General features: G+C 37.0%; 1 protein-coding gene across 11 annotated transcripts in view; it reads right to left on the bottom strand.

Moving 5' to 3' along the window:
• The window catches only part of COBLL1 (cordon-bleu WH2 repeat protein like 1), an 81897-nt gene that overhangs the window by 26686 nt on the left and 43165 nt on the right, over positions 1–12046 (bottom strand). For 5 of the 11 annotated variants that reach the window (XM_035331348.1, XM_035331347.1, XM_035331342.1 and 2 more), the window contains exons 2-6: positions 10990–11099; positions 8618–8797; positions 4044–4245; positions 2232–2460; positions 518–556 (exon numbers count right to left, since the gene is read on the bottom strand). In XM_035331348.1, the coding sequence (XP_035187239.1) occupies positions 518–556; positions 2232–2460; positions 4044–4245; positions 8618–8797; positions 10990–11012 (673 nt within the window). In that variant the 5' untranslated portion in view covers positions 11013–11099. Of the gene's footprint in view, positions 1–517; positions 557–2231; positions 2461–4043; positions 4246–8617; positions 8798–9116; positions 9155–9776; positions 9965–10989; positions 11100–12046 lie in introns of those variants that run through there. The other 6 variants (XM_035331340.1, XM_035331344.1, XM_035331341.1 and 3 more) reach the window with 4 other exon arrangements.

Genomic DNA, 12046 nt, shown 5'->3' with positions numbered 1-12046 from the left:
TAGCAAAGTGTGAAGTGGGGCAGGTCAGGTACAATCATGCACATGGCATGGCTACGGAGAAACATCACTGAAAGACCTGATAGATGCTGCACATACAACTGGCATGCAGTCATGGTAAAGACAACCACATCTTGCAGAATTTATCCTCCTTTCATGGTCTTAACTCATGCAATTTGTAAATATAGATGTTGTGTCTCTGATTTTCACTAGATTTAATTTTCTTAAAGAAATCTCATTGAATGCAAATGCAATAACCAACAGAAAGCAGCAACAAGACCACTGTGGGACTAGAATCAATATAAGTGTGACTATAAATTTAATTAAACAAAGTGAAACCATACAGAAATATTTTATATACAGCTAAGTACATCCATTTGTGTGTTAACTTTTCTTAATATGCATTTATGATAGAACAGAGATAATTGTTCCTGTCACAGTTAAGCAGATGTTATAATAGAAGAGGATGGTAGTATCATGTAAGTACTACAGTTTCACTGCAGATTTCAGTAAAGCCTACCTTGCAAAGATGGTAAGTTTAAATCGACTGGCGATGTGGCTACAGAAAGACAGAAAAGAAAGAAAGTCTCAATCTGAATCAAGGATGTAGTCAGAAGTTACAAACACAGAAAGCCAAGCTGAAACTTCAACGTTAGGAAAAATAATTGAAGTAAAAGGATACATATCTTTACCACCCAATGCTAAAAACACCATTTAAGAGTGAGGCTGAAGACATGCAACCACAGACTGGAATCTCAGACAGAGGTTCCATTTACATTTCTGAAGAGGAAGACTAGAATATAAAATACTTTGCTCTGTAAATTTTGGATTGACCATAACTTGGAGAATGGAAAAGGAATGTATAATAAAAATATAATCTGAGTAAAATACAGTTTACATTTAAAGTCTGTTATATGGCACATCTCACTATTTACTTTCATGAAGAAAGCTGAAAATTCAGAGCTTAGAAGTTCTCTACAAAATGGAAACACTGAACTAGCTTGCATTGAATGAACTGTAGCACATCTAGATTTCCTAGTTGGGCACTGCCTTGTGGAAAGTGTGTATTCCCTTGTATTGTCTCCTAGGGATTTTTGGCTGTTATTTGATTCAAATGACACGTGGTCCACACTGTGCAAAAGGTAGCTCTGCCAGTCTGTAGAAGACAGTAGTAGCCAGACAATAAACAAGACAATTCATTGTGGCTGCATGTAGTCCAAGTAACATGTTTAGGCAAGTAAAAAATAATAATAGAATTCAATGAAAAACTATTTTTTTTTTCCATGGGAAAAGAACATGTTCATTTTCCAAACCTGACATTCTCCGATTGTTCAAGATAACTGCCCGTTGTGAAGTAGCTGAGAGAACTTTTGAAACCAAAGGATAAGGTTATCATATCTAAGGGGGCACAGTTAGAGCAGAATAGAAAACCATGGACAAAAATAGAACAGTGGTCTAGAATAGCAATGAGTCTGCTATTAGTACACTCAATGCTGGGGCAAAAATTTCCTGTGAAAAACGTCTGAAATTTAATAAAACAAATTGTATAGAATTTTTAATCACAGTGTATTAAGCCTTTCATTATAGAGATATAGAGATAGGCCTACAGCTAAAGTTAAAACCATGATAGGATGTCTGCACAAATATAGACAAGTTAGCTAACAGTGCCGCCACTAGACCACAGTTACAAAGATAATTATTACTCCTTCTCAATCTATATATGAAATTAACAAATATAAATATTACACAGGAAAGCACTATCACAATAGTCTAATATTTCAGAATTTTAAAGCAAAACTATGTATCTATGGTGTTTCTGTTCTTCTTAGCTTATCATGATCCTGCACAGCTTCTATGAGCTATGGGAAGTACAGAATTATTGGTCTTTTTGAGAAGGGGCAGGGGAAGGAAAGCAATTGTTTTTAAATGTTGCTTTGTACTGAGCCACCTTTGCTGTTACCCAACACTTTGCTAAAAAAAAAAAAAAATAAATAAAACCTTTATATAACATTTCCTAATAGAGTTACAGCTACACTTTTTTCAGTTTGAATTTTGTGGAAGATCAGTGAAATACATACCAAATTGCTTGAAATTAATTCATTCACATGTTAAAAACAAAAATAAAACACCACCACCAAAAAACTACTCACACCAAAGCAAAAAGTATACTTTATTGAAATACTGAGTAGCTATCTTTTTTATTAGATCAATTTACAAAAGTTATCTTATCTTACCTCGACTGATATCCATGGCATATAATTCTCTTAGTCCAAGGTCATTAAGAGATTTTGTCAAATCAAGGGCTTCTTGAGACTGGTAATTCTTCAACAACACAGTGCGTGAAGGATCAAACTCACATTTACTACAGATAATTGGTATGAGTTCTTGAAGGGGTGAATGTGGACTAACTCTTACTACTGTCTTCTGTGTCTTCTTGTAGTTTATCACTACCCTTACTGTTTGCTAAAGGGAAGAGAATTTCAAATAAATATCCTGCACGAATTCTGAAACAACTGGCATTTTCATAACAGCCTTACAGTAATTACAGGAATTCCCATTAGGGTCACCTTTCATGTTATACATTTAGCAAGATTACAAGCGAAACTAAGAATTAATTTGCAATTCCTTTCTACCCAAGGAAAGAACCTGTGAAATAGCCTGCTCCTGCTTTAGCATCTGTCTGTTGTCTGTCCAGCACAGTACACACTTGGACTAGGATGCTGTACTGGGTCTGGCTGGGATGTTAACTTTCCCTGCAGCAGCCCATACAGTGCTGTGCTCTGCACTTGTAGCTAGAACAGCAGTGGTATCACACCGGTGTTGTGTCTGCTGCTGAGAAGTGCTGGCACAGCATCAGGACTCTCTCTAACCCTCCTAGGGGGTGGGCAAAGAAGTGAGAGAGAAACATCAGCAGGGCAGCTGACCTGAACCAACCAAAGGGATATTCCATACCATACGATGTCATATTCAGCCATAAAAGGTGGAAAAAGGAAGAAAAGGGGAAGGGTGGGCTCTCGTTGCAAAAATGTCTGTCCTCCCCCCACACCAGCTACGTGTGTTGAGGCCCTGCTTCAAGGACGTGGTCAAGCATCACTCATTTGTGGGAAGCAGAGTAATTTCTTTCCTCTGCACTTCCACATAGCCTTTGTTTTGTTATTCCCTTTCCCCCCTCCCTCTTCCCCTTTCCCTTTTTTCCCCTTTAGTTGAATTGTTTAATTAATAGTAATATTTCCTTAATAATTTTTCCCCCTTTAATTAAATTATCCTTATCTTAACCTGTGAGTTGTTCTTTCCTTTACTTCTTCCCCTCCTCATCTGAGGAGGGGGATTGATAGAGCAGTTGTGGTGTTCAGCTGCCTAGTACGGTAAAACCACCACAGATGCCCTACTAGGTTACATTAGGTAGCTAGAGAAGACAGCAAATGAGCCATGAGTACCTACATGTGGGAGTAGGACAGAGGTAAAAGGGCAGCTGAAGAGCTCCCCTGGCCTTGTTTAAGTGCTTTAGCTAAATTAAAAAACAACAGAACATACACAACGCATTCTTTTTTACAGCAGGTTCACAAAGGAAAAAGGAAAGAACAGCAACTCCCAGAAATTGCTTTAGTATTTCTAAAAACCCCTACCTTCTTAAGGGTATATGTTAAAAAGAAAAAGAGCAGAGTAACAAAAAAGTACATTACGCATATGCACAAACCACACACAGCAAGACAGATATTACGAGTGCAAATTGATTTTCAATTTGCAGAATGCTATATTCAGCCACACTTTACCTTCAGAATTCAAGACACTAAGGCATAGGATTTCAAATGATATTGTAATGTTTCTTTCTTTTGGTAGCAAAGATGCCTGATGCAACAAATTAAAATATATTTTTACTCTCAAGAAGAGAGTATCTAGAACATAGAGCAAAGCTTTTCACAGGGGTGCACGGTAAGAGGATGAGATACAACAGGAAAAGCTGAAACGAGGCTGAGCTACCAACTCAACTTGTTAAATACAACGGTGATTATAATTTGTCAATACATTATTATTTTAGTTCTTACCTCTGGTATAACTGGAAGAGGTTTCTTCTTATCCATTTGTTTTGGCTTTACAATCACCTTTTCCACTTCAAGCATCCCCACGGGTGTATTAGGTTTGAATTTAATCTGACTATTTTCTGCTGATACCAACTCTATGGTATAACTTGAGGGATTTAAACGATACTGCGCACAGAGAAAGATCAGCAAGTCCATCATCGGCTTTCTGTAAAACAGCCATAATAGCTTTTAAATAGGCTGTAAAACAAAGTGTGATACTAAACATTTAACATTAAAAAACAACCACCACCAAAGAAAATGAACCAGCTTGCACAAAAGTATACCAAACGCTAGAACAGAGCAGGATGTTTTTTCTTGGGTGATGTGTTTCCTGAGGCCACTAGGGAGTGGTGGACTAGCCACCTCAGTGGATATTTAATGGGAACTGTATCAGTGGTGACAAATGCCCTGCTATTCATTAAGAACAGTCTCCTTCCAAAGCTTAAAATTTTGGTATCTACTTTGAGGTTACAAGAAACTTTACTTTCAGAAATTCTGAGTGAGCATGAGAAATTTGGAGGAAGCAGATGAAATGAGGTTTGAGGAAGTCACCTTTTATAGATTTAGGGATCACCAAACAAGAGCCAGGTGTTTAGCACAGATAAAGGGAAAGAAACTAAATCACAGTACAGCAGCTGAATGCCATTTCTTGAGAAGCTCTGTGTGATGCAACAGATGTCCTTTCCACAATGAAAGGAGTCAAACTGAATTTTTCATATATGATCACTAACGGTATGTCCTTTTGTCTCACAATACAATGAAAAATATGCAAAACAACATATTAAGATAGTAAATAAAATCCAGAAGGAACTGGGAATATTCAGCCTAAAGCTGTATTTAAACAGAAGTATCATAGAAGTGTTACACAGACTGAAGGTAAGGAGAATACTGTAACTTTGTATATTACAGCAATTAAACAGGTTATAAAATTATCACATCACTGGAACTGGTAATTCCTATTTTTATTTATTTATTTTTAAGAACAAGACAATCATTGGTAAGGAGCATTTCATTTTGACATCCTCTGCATCTCACAGTTACAGCTACACAGAAATCCATCACCTAGTGTGTTTCACAAGGATATTACAAAAATAATTTAAAAGTCTGTGAAGGAGTCAAATGCTATGTTGAAAAGAATACTGAAGTATCTAAGTGAAAATTAATACAGGGTTTGGCTAGTATGGCTTTATCAAAAATCTTAAATTCTAGATGTAATCGCATAACGGAAGTATTCTGGTAGCATAACAAAACGTGGTGATAATATCTACAAAATATGTAGATAAGCGGAATCCTAGATGATATAAAGATTGTGAATACATTTATACTTTAAGTAGGAAGTTAAAACAGACTTTTCACATGATACAGATCTGTAAAAAGAATTAAGAATGACTGAAGCTTGGGAATTATTGTGGGCCCTTTAATTAACCCTAGAACATAATCCATTTACACTTGTTCTTAAAGAACAGGCCGTGCATCCCATAACCAGTTTCCTAATTTGTAGCAGCTGGGCTGGACTCCCTGGTGCACAAACTGATCTTCCAGTTACTGTTTTTTTTTTTTTTTTTTTTTTTTTTTTTTTTTAATTCCCCTGGAGAAAGTTTCTGCTTAGTAAATTGGCAGAAGAAAACACTTTCCTCAGGAGACTAAAGCAGAAGGAAAAATAAAACCAAAAAACATACAGAAACGATGCTCTAGAAGGTGTCAAAAAAACAGCTACCAAATAGTCTGAAGAGGTATAGAAGAATGTAATGAACTCCCATGCCCTCATCTAGGAGATAGATATCACCCTGAGGAATACCACAAGAAATACACTGAGCACTGGAAAAACAAAACCAAAAAACCTGTTCTTTCATCTCCACACTGCTAAAGGAGAGAATTTCAGTTTCATATATCACAGCCTGCTTCGATTAGAAGGAAGAACTACTCTCTTTCTCTTACTTCTAATCCATAATAGAGCAACTGCATCCATCTCACCCTAATACGAAAGGAAAAGGAGCTGTAAATGCAAATTACCCTGTTTCTGCATTTCACTGGAGGCAGGACAGCATGGGAAGAGGGAGCCAGAGAAGACAGCAGCCAGTACTTCTAGTAGTCAACTCTCTGGCTATCAGCCTATTCAAGAAGTTACCCATTACCATTTTTCAAGTGTATTTTTTATAACCCGAATAGCCTCAAAAGCTGCCCTTACTCTGGCCTTTGGTTGTAGGAGAAAGGTACAAATGCTGAGGATGATCAGAATTCACAAGCAAAGATCACAGAAAGCTGTCCTGTGGAAGTGCACCCCAGTGACAAGCACAAGCCCTCACCTTAACCAGAGTCACAAAAAGTGACAGACGGGTAAATGAGAAATATAGCTGTTCAAATGCAAATTAGTACACGAAAAAGAGCTATTCTCTGTAAATTTGCTTTCTATTGGTACTTCCAAAAATGTCCTGCTCAACTGGAATATGCTAGGTCACGTTCTCCAAAACAGGTAAAATTTCCTTTTATTAAGAAAAAGAAAATCATAAAAAATACTGGATCAAGCATCTAAAGGAAAAAATGCAACACAAAAATGAGGGACAAAACTTTGCTACATTAAGAATGTTGTCATTCTTACATGATCAAATGTTAGAGATGAGGCCTTCCCATCACGAGACTGATGGTAACACAACTGAACAGACAAAATCCTGTTAGCAGCCACCACAAATATTACTAGTTATGGGTGAAAGATAATAAGAAAAAATTACACACAGGCAGTTTGTTTTTCTATAAACCTCTGATTACTTAAATCTATAGATCCCTGGCCTTCCTTGCAAAGTGTTTATTAAAACCGTTCTCTAAAAAAGGCACTTGTTTTGACGAAGAACAAACAAAGAAATAAAAAAGCATCCAGGAAAACCCCTGAATTTGTTACCAACAAATGTAAGCACAATAGATTTTGAAAAGTAGGGCAACACTACAAAGCTGGCTATTCACTGGCTAACTACACAGAGTAAACCAACAGTTTGTTAAGAATACCCTAATGACTGAAAATACTCGAGAACGGATCAAATGGAAACTCAAAGAGCTTTAAGGAAATTCAGCAAAGCTAAGGTCTGTCTGAAACATGTCTGAAACTGTAAAGCCATGCTACCCTGCAAAAATTATTTGATGCACCATTTCCAAATAAAATACATATTATTATACTGGCTGTTGAAAACTCTAAATTAATCTACTGACACGTATAATGGAAACTATTTACTGCATTTAGAGAAATCTTCCTCAAATTATATTTCTTCCTTGTGGGAAAACAAACTTAAAACAATCAAGCTGCTAGATAATAAAGTTTGTCAAGTTATTGTTGATTCTCTTCTTTGGCTGCAGAAAAATCTTAAGTCCTGAGCTGTATTTAAAACCAATGAGAAGATTCAAAAATTTCATACAGAAAATGTAATTACACACAACGTAATTTGACTGAGTGAGGATATATGCAACATTGCTTTCTGGCAGTTTGTTCTGAGCAAAGCAAGATACAGGATACATGGTACTCACAAGCATGGACAAAAGGACTGAAAAAAAGGATAGACCTGTTGGAAAGCACAATTCTGACAGCCAGAAATATCCCTTGCTGTAAACATGCTAGCAAGAACACTTTATGAAGCGTCATAGTAGTAACCAATTATTTCAGAACATTTGTTTTAAGAAATATGACCTCAGATTTAATTTATCCTGAGAAATCAGATGTAGTCTGGAAGAAAAATAATAATAATAATAATGCATTATACACCACAAGCTGATATTTCATACCTAGGAAATGACCTCATCAACTCTAGCAAATGACAAAGCCTGCAAATGGATTTGAGCTACAAAATCCATTTTCTCTCATTAAGATGTGAGGTGGGTATAGCTACATGTTTACTTTATCCAGTGAAAAAAAAAAATCAGTCCGCACAAACTGGCATCCTAACTGTTCTGATGCATTGCTGTGTTTGAATAGTACTTCCTTAGCAAACCCATTGTGATAATTAATACACTATTGTAAATCCCAGGATTTATGATTTCAACTCATCAGCTACTTTCTAAGCCTTTCTGAACTAAAGGAGACTTGGGAGTTACACACACAATCTATATTGCCAATTAGCAGACTGAAGTATGCATTTCAAATTAAAATTAGCTTCAGCAAAACATATTTGATTAAAAAAAAAAAAAAAAAAAGGATTTCCAAAGCTGTAGCTAGAAGCTTTCTTACAAGAATTATAGATTTTGTCTGAAATGACAATACTTTTTTTAGGACTCATGGTAGTCTATAGGTAGTAGTACTGAGCAAATGCTCAACACATGACTTGGTAGCTGAGTAGGAAGCAGCACTCATCTTTAAGGTCTAACATAGATAACTTTCACAGTATCTTAAAACTCAGTGTATCACACAAACCAGTATTTTTCCTAGAGATCTGCAGTGACTAGAAAGAATTCACAAACTTGTGTATTTTACTGAGTGGTTTAAAAGTGGATGAAGCTCAAAGTAAACTTGAATAGGAAAGAAAAATTAAACCAAAGTGTCATTCTGTGTAACATACCTCCCATTAACTGTAGTATATTTGATCACATCTCCTGGCAGGACCACTGACAGTTCAATGTCTTTATCGATTACATTCTCTTTCTGTTCCATGATGAGGCTGGCTGATTCTGTGTCATCAAATGGACAAACAGCAATGGGTTTGGGTTCAGATGGAGGAGGAGGTGCTTTAGCTTTTCTTCTGAAATAGACATACAAAAATTAAGAGTCAAGTTAATTGAGTGACTTTCTCTCCTTTGTAGTATACAAAGGCAAGACTTTTTTGAGCATTCTCCAAACAAACTTACTGGATTAATATAAACAAAAATACTGTACTAACACAGTATGCAGCCAAATTGCACTGGCTATATGTCTAATCTGTAGGACAGAGACAGAGGAATAATCACACTTTTCTTCCCCATTTTTTTCTTTTGATTATTAAAATCCTTTAAACAAATCCTACTAGCTCTAGGTCTATTTATTTCTATATAGTAATAAAATACCAGTATTACCAATCCTACTGTGTTGTAACATTTTTTGACATTTCAGTTACAATATGCTTTCACATTTTCCTCTCACCTCTACGATTTCCTATCTTTATTTTCTTATTATTCTTTCCTGTCTTATTTCACACAAATCTTTGCAAACCTGAAAAAAAAAAACTCCTAATGCTCCAAAAGAAACACGCTCTGCATCTCTTAATCTGTTTATGTTACAGCAAGTTCTGAACACAAGACTCATTTCTACAACATGCCTTTCTATTCAAATCAGTTTTATATTTCATGTATATAATTACAAGGAAAAGATGCTACTATTAAGCATTTCATCATTAGATGAAAAAACATCTAAAACTGTGGACATGCATTACCTCATAAGAACTTTTTCATTTCTTATAAACATTTTATTAAAGACTAGAATGAAGTCACAGGCACTAAAAGCTAAAATACACATGTATATCATATACATGCATTTTATATGGATATTTAAAAACATAATATACCAAGTTTCAAAAAATATGCTTGCAATTTAGATCCTTGGAGTTGTACCAGAGTTTGTTTACTTTAAAACAACCAAATACATTAACTTCTGGAGTTATCCTACAGAATTAACCTAAAAGATTGAGAATACAACAGTTAGAAACATACATCTTCCTTGGCAAAATGAAGTTTAAAGTCACTTACAACAAAGAACAGACAAGGTCCAGAAAAGCATTGCAACAGACGACTGTGTATTGAAACTTCACATGACTGAGCTGTTTCTGAAAGAACTTGGAGTTTTGAACTTCAGAACTCTGAGCTGAATAATTAACTATTCACAGCCTCTCCAGGCTCCTCAGGAGTACTCCCAGACATCCAAACACACCAAATGAAGATTCATCATCAACATCTACGCCTCCTCTCTGCTCATGTTCCCAATTAGTTTTGGTGTACACCTCCCTGTGCATACAATTCAAGACATGTGGTGTGAGCTGCACATTTAACGTTGGTCTCTACAGCAACATGCCTGCACTGTTTCTGGGTTATGTGAGTGTTGCAAAAGGTATGAATCAAACTGCTTTTTACTCCTCTCCCACTTAGGTTTTTTTTTGTTTGTTTTGTTGTACGAGTTTAGCTTCCACTACCAAAAAGAACATCAATACCAATACAACTATAAAAAGCTATATAAATATGAAAACCACTACCACATTAGTAGTAAGAAATAAAATAAAAACCATACCCAAAGCAAAGCTGTACTGCTTTTCACCCTCCATATTTATCCTTACATCTTCAGGTGACTTCAGATGATATTTACCACAATTGAACTCAGAAATTAATCCCTGAAGACTAAACAATACAGTAAGATTTATCTGCAAATGCTAGTGGACTCTGTTTTCCATTAAGCAGAAAAATGCTGTTCCATTGCTAGAACTCCACTACCACTACAGAGAGTGCTTAATCCAAAACGAACACGAGTAAATGCACGGTCTGCATCAGTAAAACGCAGCCTTATTTACAGTGTCCATCTTGCACTGCAGAGAGCTAAAACCGGAAAAACAGTAGACAAAATCTGGGTGCGATAGCTGGGCAGATGACACTACACATAGCAGCGTGCACACACATGGGGTTAGGCAGCCTGGCGAGGCTGACTCTCCCCTTACCCCAACAAAGGGTGGCATATATACCCTACCCATCCCTAAGAGTCCTTCACTTTCTTTATGGTGAGTTATGCTTTTTCCTGCCCCGCTCAGAGAAGGAAAAACCTCCAAGTACATGTCCACAGACTTTATACTGACTTTTTGACAACCTCTCATTAAGCGAGAGGTATTCTCATACTCAAGTTTTCTGTTTCTTCATTTTTTCACCCATTCTCTCATCTCTCTCTGTCTCACACTAAGCAAGTCACATTTGGCCTTACAGTTTTTTTTTCTTCTCTGGCATCTGGTGTCTCTGCCTTCTCAGCAGAAAGGCCGGCTGCCTGACTGGTGGTGGATGAAGCCCTGCACTCCCATGGTCCCAGAGCTGGTACTGGGCAGTAAGAGGAATTAACATGAATGTTATTTTATCTGTAGGTGTAAATCAAAAGCAGCAAGCAGCAGGCTGAGGGAAGTCCACTTGCAGCAGCATTTATAACGTGCAATCCCTCCCCTCCTCTTTTGCACTCTGCAGCCTGCAAGAAGCTGCTGCAGCTGCTTCCTCTCAAAGGCATCCTCCACACGCTGTTTTATTCAAATGCCAAAATCATAAAACCAGCATTATCCAAGTAACTCCAACTCTATGGCGTAATTTCAAACTCTTATCCATCGTAAAGATCCATCAACAAACAGCAGCCCAGTTCTCTCTTGCCTCTTCACCTCTACCAGGTACTGGGAGAGCAATTAGGTTTTCTTTTAATGATTTTGTTAATAAAATAAGAGTGAGTGGTTAAGCTGGTTTTTTGCTCCTGAAAATAAGAAAACCCTGAATTTTAAGTAAGACAGAATGCAATCATAATGAAGAGAATGAATTCCAATCAAATAAAACTAACAGTTCAGAGGTCAGAAAAAGGTGCTCAGTTAATGGCCTCATTCACAGTGCCTTTCATTTTCAGATGGCTTCCAGATGTGCTAGGAGCTAAGCAGACCTATTCTAATCTAATTTTCAAAGTAAACATCAGAAGGAGTTAGAACAACCCAAAACATACTCTTTATTTTCTTGGCTACTACAGAACTAAAGGAAAGCTGCAGGAAGAATCAGCATACATCTTATTTAGCTACAACATACTGAAAGGGAGTTAAAATAGAAATTGACTCCAAATAAGGCCACAGGTCAATTAAACTTCTCTGGAAATTGGGCTGCAGCATCCCATACAAGGCGGGTGCTCGCTGCTCCCCGTTTCCCCAGGTCCCAGCCCCACCAGCTGATGGACTTGTCTCTGCACCGGGCAAAGCAAACCTGCCGAAGCCCACGAAGGGCCAACCCTTCCCACTGTTTCT

The sequence above is a fragment of the Oxyura jamaicensis genome, chromosome 7 (genome assembly GCF_011077185.1).
Source record: "Oxyura jamaicensis isolate SHBP4307 breed ruddy duck chromosome 7, BPBGC_Ojam_1.0, whole genome shotgun sequence".
NCBI lineage: Eukaryota > Metazoa > Chordata > Aves > Anseriformes > Anatidae > Oxyura > Oxyura jamaicensis.
This window is presented reverse-complemented; position numbering and strand designations above follow the sequence as displayed.